A 7,709-nucleotide genomic window follows, 5' to 3' on the forward strand; every position below is an offset into this window, starting at 1 on the left:
TTTGGCAAACTTAAATTCATTTCATATTTGATCACAGCTGAAGGAAACACAAATTATTTTTGACTTGATTATTTGCCATGTAACTCCTTACAAATGTATAACTAGGTCATAAAAGCAATTGACCTAATTATTATATATAATAAAAAGTAATTGACAAAATATAGTTATTGCTTATACAGTAACTCTATTATTATTTGTAATGGAATTGTATTATATTGATTTTTACCAAACCTCACTTCATAGTAAAAACATTGCAAAAATATAATCAAAAGTAATTCAACGAGTATACTTAATTTATTCGTGTGCATAATTGCATGATTTTGAAGAACCCAGTCTCTGTAAAATGCCACATCTGCATAAACGCCTGGATATCCTACACCACATTCGTAGCCGAAGGAAACTATTCCACTTAAAAACTTATCGCATATAAGAGGACCTCCTGAATCACCTTGGCACGTATCCATTTCAGGTACTTCAAGACTTACCGCACATATCATACCTTCTTCAAATTCAGTGATAAAAATCTTACAAGCAGTTCTAGTTATGGTTTGTAAATTAACATATAAAATATTATCTGGAGATGGACCAAGCTGAAAGTAGGATTCATCAGATTATAATTCATCATAATTATAAATTGTAATAGCTTGTTTACGAAATAAGCAGATCCCCATCCTCCAGTGATGCATTTTGTGTTGGCTTTAGGTGTTTCTCTTGCTATTGTTATTGCCGCAACAGTTTTGTCATCCAATATAAATTGACCTTCTAAATGCAGGAGACCTACGTCTGCAACTGTCTCAATTGTTGAATATGATGGATGCACAAAAGATTTTTTTACATACAAGGTTTGTGTAGAAGTCGTGACATTTAAGCGGTATTTTGATCCAGCAACTACATACATATCACCAACTGGAATTTTTATAGTTGTCATGCTGAGTTAAAATTTGTTAATTTATGTATACATTTTTATTTTATTTGCTTTATTAACTTACGCATGGACTAGACAATGTGCAGCTGTCACAACACAACGTTTTGATATGATAGCACCACCGCACATATGATTATCGCCGTATGCTACTATAGGCTTTCCTGTTCTGATAGAAACCATAAATTTTGTGAAATAATTATCTTGTATTCGGTAACCTCCTACAACTAGATGCGAAAAATCTTCATCATCATCATCCTTATACCCACGAATATGATTAACACACAGAGATAATGTCACAAAAAAAATGAGATATCTCATTTTATTAAATATGTTATTAATATTTATTTAGGAAATTAAAATTTTTTTTTAAAACTTAGTATAATATTGACAATTATATCAAATATATCCTATTAAATAGAAATAGCTCTGAGAAGACTTTTCAAAGTTCCTTGGTACATTAGGACGAATGACATCCTCAGGGACCTCAAGATTGATCCCATCAAAAAATACATAAAGGATAGAGCCCTGAAATTATTTGCGAAATCTGACATACTTACTAAAACCGCTTTATCAAATCTCAGAATAGTTACAGGCTCCTCGGGGAGATATGCAGATCTGAGGTCAATTATTGCTTAGTCTAATGAAGTGATAAACAATAATCCAGTCAAGGCACAAAGAGGGGTTTTGTAGAAACCTCGCAGTTAATAGAGAATAAAAGTGCTCAGGTGCAGTGACTCAACTCAACTAGTCTCAACATAGAAATAGCGAACTTGAATTTATAAATTTACTAGCGGACCCACAGATGTCCTGCATGATATACTAAGCGATTAGGATACAAAAACAAAGTAAGAAATGAAAGACAAATAATGAAGATCTATCCCACAAATCGACATTGTTTAACCTTGTGACTTATTAATAGTCATGGCAAATGCCAAACGAATTGGATATTGCAGACGTCTAAATGGAATGGGTGATTGTGAAGGGATCATTGGGATTCGTGGCAGGAGAGCAGCTTCACCTTCAAATTTGCCATTCAAAATTGTAGCTTCAAGTACATTGCACAAATTTTTTTTTATGACTAATCTCATGCCGTTCCATAGCTTGGGTGCAATTAAATTCCGCTGCATGATTATAGGTGAGCGAATTCTTAATCTTAAGTTATGTGTTGGTATTCCTGGTATTCCAGCGAATTCAAAAATTCAACAGGATAGCTGAACGATTCATTTTAGAGTTTAAACTTTTTAAACAAATCAAAGTAAGCATGAATAACTTTTAAAGGTCTAATATAAATATATGTTTGTATATGGATACCAAAAAACTGTATAAGAATTAAAAAAACATTATCCAGTGGACCAAATTGTGAATCTAAACCATCATTGAATCCACTTGAACACACACAAACTATTTCATCAAAATCGGTTAAGCCGTTTAGGAGGAGTTTACTGTCAACACACGTTTAGAAGAATTATATATATAAAGATAGAATACTGTAGCCGAATTTCAGGAACTTATGTTACGAATGCAACGCGAATTAATATAAGCTCGTGCTGATAGTAAAGTCAAAAAGAAAAGGTATCTTAGTTTGAAAGATGAAATACAAACTCTAACCGATTAATTATTTACTAGCAGTAATTAAACATTTCTTCATCAGAGTTTAATCCGAACAGTTTGGTTACAATATTATATTCAATATTTGTAACAATTATAAAATATTTCTCCTACATTAACGTCGAATATTAATATTCAAGTAAATTCCTACTATTTGTACCAATTATCAAATGTACTGAGCTCTGAGTGAGTTCGCTAGGTAAAACTAATTTAGTCTTAATTATTGCTAGTCAATATCCTTTACTTGAGATATAGACGCGCCAGCTGACACTCAATGACGGGATTCACATTAAATTTTGCACAATAGGGATGGCCTTGGACAGCTTTTTTTGGTTACACTATTTTCGAGTACCTCAGTGGAAACGAAGATGTTTAAGGACATTTTAGACCAAAGCTAAATAAGTTTAATAAAAGATAGTAATAATACTTAAAACTTAATTATTTAATTTAGGACTTAAGACTGTCTTATCTTAAGATTTTTTTTAAATGATAAAATTCACGATTCGCAAGAACTGTAAGACTTACTTTCAGACCTCTGTCCCATACCCGTTTTACATTATATCAACATATTTCTATTTTCAAATAGAAATATCAAACTATTTTCGTATAAATTTTAAGTGTATGAATAAATTTTAAAATATTAAGTTTTATAGTTTTTTATGAAAAAACGTCGAAAATGTATGCAAATTAGAAATTGATAATTTTTAATAGCTTATTTCTCTGAAACCTTTCTAGATGAGTTAAAATTATTACGAAATTTAAATATTTCACTTCAAAATTATATGTAACCGATATATATTCTATGAAGAATTAATTTAAAAAGCTTGGTGTTTTCTGTTGTAACTGAGGGTCCGCGTAAATGGTTGTAGAATAATAACATATTAACTGATATGTATTGTTAACATACAAGAAAATCTATATATTCCTAGGTAATAATCTAAATGCTATATATCGTGTACCGAAATTTTATAATTTTTTTTTTTACTTTTTCTGTTATAAAAAAAACTTATAAAATATATAAAAAAAAAGTTTTTTTTTGCCTTTTATTAGCATTATATATTATACAAATGACCCATCCATAATAACATATATCTGTGTAATACATCCCCTAATATTAAATATGCATCAATAAAAGCATACATAATATGGTAGGTGTGTCCCACGAGCTACTCGTAGTAGCTTTCAGTAACTCTATATATACACAAGTGCGTTCCACCAGCAATTTTTCGTGTATTTTCGTGTAAATTTTACTTGTGTTTTACTTGGGTTTTACTACGAATAGTTCATGGAACAGATCTATTATATTTATTTAAAAACAGAAAATACATGCAATACAAATGCAGGCAATACTCTTCAAATACGTTTTCAATTGTTTTTTTCGACGGACACTGAAAGAACACTAAAAATACACTACCTTCGGGAAAATATCGCTAAAAAGTTGACTACCTTCGTGAAAAGATCATTAAAAAGATCACTACGTTCGGAAAAAGAACACATTGCGAACATAAATTTTACAGAAGATGTCGGAAACAGCACACTAAAATTTTAGTTGCATTTTTAGTGTATTTTTTGAAAAGTTTTTTTGATTTGTATTGGATTTTAGTAATTTAGTGTAATGTTCGTTTAGAGTTTTTTAATAAAAATACAAAACCGTGCAATATGTTTGGTTCTTTACTGTTTGTTTTTGTTCACTGATTATTACTTTGATTGTGCCTTTCTCAATGAGCTTTCTTTTACTACGTAAGACAGCCAATTTATTAGTTCCTTACAAGTTAATACTTACTTAGATAAAAATAATCTACAAATTTTGTCGTGAAAGGAAATTTCAAAATTTTCTGCATTCTAAACATAGCTTCATTTTATATATCATTTCTATATTAATAATTTATTTTTATATAAAATGTAGTTTACTTGCATTTTGTACTCATGTGCAAGACTTACTCTTTGCGAAAACTTGACATTTGACAGATCACAACAGTGATGTCAATATGTTACTTAGTGACTTTATCAAGTGATTTGTTGCAACTTAGAGACTTGAAGCTTCATCTGAATTTTTTTGATTTCAATATGATTGCGCCAAGGTAGTCATCTGTCTAGATGAATACCTAAGTACGTAATGTTATCTGCTTGTGGTGTGGAAGTGTTATTTAGTAAATTTGTTTGAAATGTACGCCGATTTAAGGTAAAAATGACGTATGTACATTTTAGTTCATTAATTTTAATCCGCCATTTTGACAACCATTTCTCCACGCAAAATAAGCGAGATTGAAGTTGGTTTGAAGCTAGCACATCGGTTTTGTTTCGGCATAAAATTGCCGTGTCATCGGCAAACGTTGTGCTGACAGCTGAACTACTTATTGGGATATCAGATATGTAAAGTACATAAAAGATAGGGCATAAAGATCTTCCTTGTGGAATGCCAGCTTCTATTGGAAAATTATTAGAAGTACATATATGATTTACATTTAACTTTAAAGGCTTCACTTATTCGATAGTGATCCCTAAAACCAAACTGTTGGGAGGGTTTTAGGTTTTGATCGTCAAGGAATGGTATCAGTGCTCTTTCAAAGAGTTTAGAAAGACACGACAGTATGTTTATTGGCCTATATGAAGCGGCAAGCGTGGCATCTTTACCTGATGTACAAATCATAATTATAATCATAATCATAATGGCAGCGTTCGACTCTGTTGAGTAAAAGACAAATTTAATAATGACATTAAAAAGTCTTGTGATAAAATTAATTTCTGTATACATTTTAATTTTCAAGTTATATTAATTATTTATTTTAACACAAAATGTAATTTGCTTCCATTATGTGCACATATGAAAGACTTGCTATTTTCCAAAACATAACGTTGGACAGATTGTAACAGTAATGCCAATGTCTCTCTTAGCGAATATGGGCCATCATGCATTTTTTGCCACACTTGCGAGCCATCAAAAACGCTTACTATATAACATATCAAGAATTATAGTATTCGTGAGGTTATTATTATTATTTTGTTGCTAAATTATTGTTATTCATTCATATTCATCATAAATGCGACAAATGATTTAATAATCACAGAAGTGACATCATAGGAACTGTTGCCTGATTATCAACATAAAACTCCACATTTAATAGTTTTGTGATAGTTGCAGTTGCACAATTTCAGTAGATACAAGCTATTTATAGAATCTAACCACTTAGATAGATACAATCTAACGCACACCCTAAAGTGATCAGAGCATTTTTATTGAAAAAATACTTGTTGGTTTAATTAAATTATAATTTATAAAATCAAATGTCATTTGAAAGCTCTAAATGCTGTTTAGGCTAAAGTTGTCAAAGAAAATGGATTTAAATTCACATAAAAAATTAATACATAATGTATAAATAATTAAGTACCACTCTGATAAGCAGTAGGCAAAATAATACAGTAAAGATAAGCTATTATTACTTCAATCCCCGCCTCCAAATACAAATCAAAGTAAAATATTTCAATAAAAAAAAAAAAACAAAAGTAGTGGGACTCGAAATTTCAAACAAATATATGGTTTTGCGTGAAAATCTTTATTCATTGATTATTTAACGACTTCTTAAGTGGTTGCTTAAGTACACAAAAACTTGCTCCTTATGAGTGTATCTATGCGATTAACTTAAGTCAAAGGACACGAAGCTAACAAAAAAACTCTAAAAAAACTTCCTTTGCGATTGAAGTCAGAAAAGAAGGCACGCAAATATTGCAGGGAGTGGCAAGGTCAAAAAAACTTAAGTACATCATTCCAACTTGAAAGGAAAAAGGAACAAGGATAAAGAAACCGATTTTATTTAAGTAACTGCAATCGTATAAGTTGAAGTTTGCCAAAGAACGATTATGCTTTCAGCAGCTGTTGGTGGCGGCTGTTGGTTTCTTGAGCAAAGTTGTTCATCAGAGTTTTCTGAAAAGAAGGAAATGCAGAACACGCTTTTCGGATTAGGAATGAAACTATTCACAATTTCACAAAAAAAATTAACTTCATATAAATTTTATTCATTTATTTTCTAATTTATCATTTATTCATTCCAAGCTTCGTTCCACCAATGCTGATTCCATTTAAATCTGTGTGTCTGCCTACGTACGCCACCGAACTTGAAGCTGGAGAGTCATAAAAATGATAAACTGCATCCAATGCACGATTTTTGTGCAATTGTTGTTGCTTTTGCACAAAATGGCACTATCAGTTCTGAATTGTTGAGTGAGTTTTCATGCGTTTTTGAATAATTGATAATTTTGTCAAAAACATATTTATTATTGAAAAAATTTATAATTGAATGAAAATGTGTGAATATATGCGCTAAATGTGTGAGCTGAGTAATTTTGTTTTCATATTTTTTTAAAAAATTATTTTCCATATTTTATTTTGCGTTATATGACGTACTACACTACAAAAAAATTTCATTCGCTGTAATCTTTTTATGTAGACAAATAATTTGGGTATCTTTTAAAACGAGTACACTGACATTGATTTGTTACAATAAATCGAAATATCATTATTTTTCAAAATAAATGTTCTAGTTGGTCAGTTCGATATTTCTATTTAAGTGCTTATAACGAGATATTTCTTATTTGGAAATATTATCCCGATTATGAAACAAGCAAAAAAAAAACGCAGGTTAGCACGTTTAATTGAGATTCACAAAACAGTTTTGTTAGTAATTTTAGCTGTCAAAAATTTGAAAGTGACATTTAAAATAAAAAAGCAAAATTATCGGTTCACACTACAAATTACGTATAATTTGCTCGCCAGATTTATCAAATTAACTTTTCACATATGATATATAGGCATAAGAAATAATCGGAACATATGATATCCACATATTTTTTTTTTTTTTTTTTTTTTAATCAACTCGAAAGAACAAGTTATAATTAAATATTTGTGAATCTATAATGTGAAAGAACTAAGAAGCATCAAAACAAACTGCATCTGCTTCATCTTCAATATATACAACCTGGAAATTCTTAGTGGAAGTAGGAAATGAAATATTTCAGTATTTTAACAGAAATTAATGAATTCTTTATATTAGCCGATACTTCCCAAAAATATTTTTTAAAAAATAAGGATACCACTACAACAACTGATTAGTAAGTTTTTTTAAGTTAAACGAAAGAAATGTGTTTGGATTCAGGAAACATGTTTAATTCGTCAGTCTGA

At 30.1% G+C, this 7,709-nt stretch overlaps 1 protein-coding gene across 1 annotated transcript; it reads right to left on the reverse strand.

Moving 5' to 3' along the window:
- Window positions 1-164: 164 nt before the first annotated feature.
- On the reverse strand, window positions 165-1,243 carry LOC119666759 (cationic trypsin-like). The gene is made up of 3 exons (XM_038076041.1): window positions 990-1,243; window positions 653-929; window positions 165-590 (listed from the first exon to the last, which is right to left on the reverse strand). The coding sequence occupies exons 1-3, from the start codon at window positions 1,241-1,243 to the stop codon at window positions 165-167; spliced, it is 957 nt and encodes a 318-aa protein (XP_037931969.1).
- Between the last annotated feature and the right edge of the window lie 6,466 nt (window positions 1,244-7,709).

Source organism: Teleopsis dalmanni, chromosome 1 (assembly GCF_002237135.1).
Source record: "Teleopsis dalmanni isolate 2A chromosome 1, ASM223713v2, whole genome shotgun sequence".
In the NCBI taxonomy this organism is placed as follows: domain Eukaryota; kingdom Metazoa; phylum Arthropoda; class Insecta; order Diptera; family Diopsidae; genus Teleopsis; species Teleopsis dalmanni.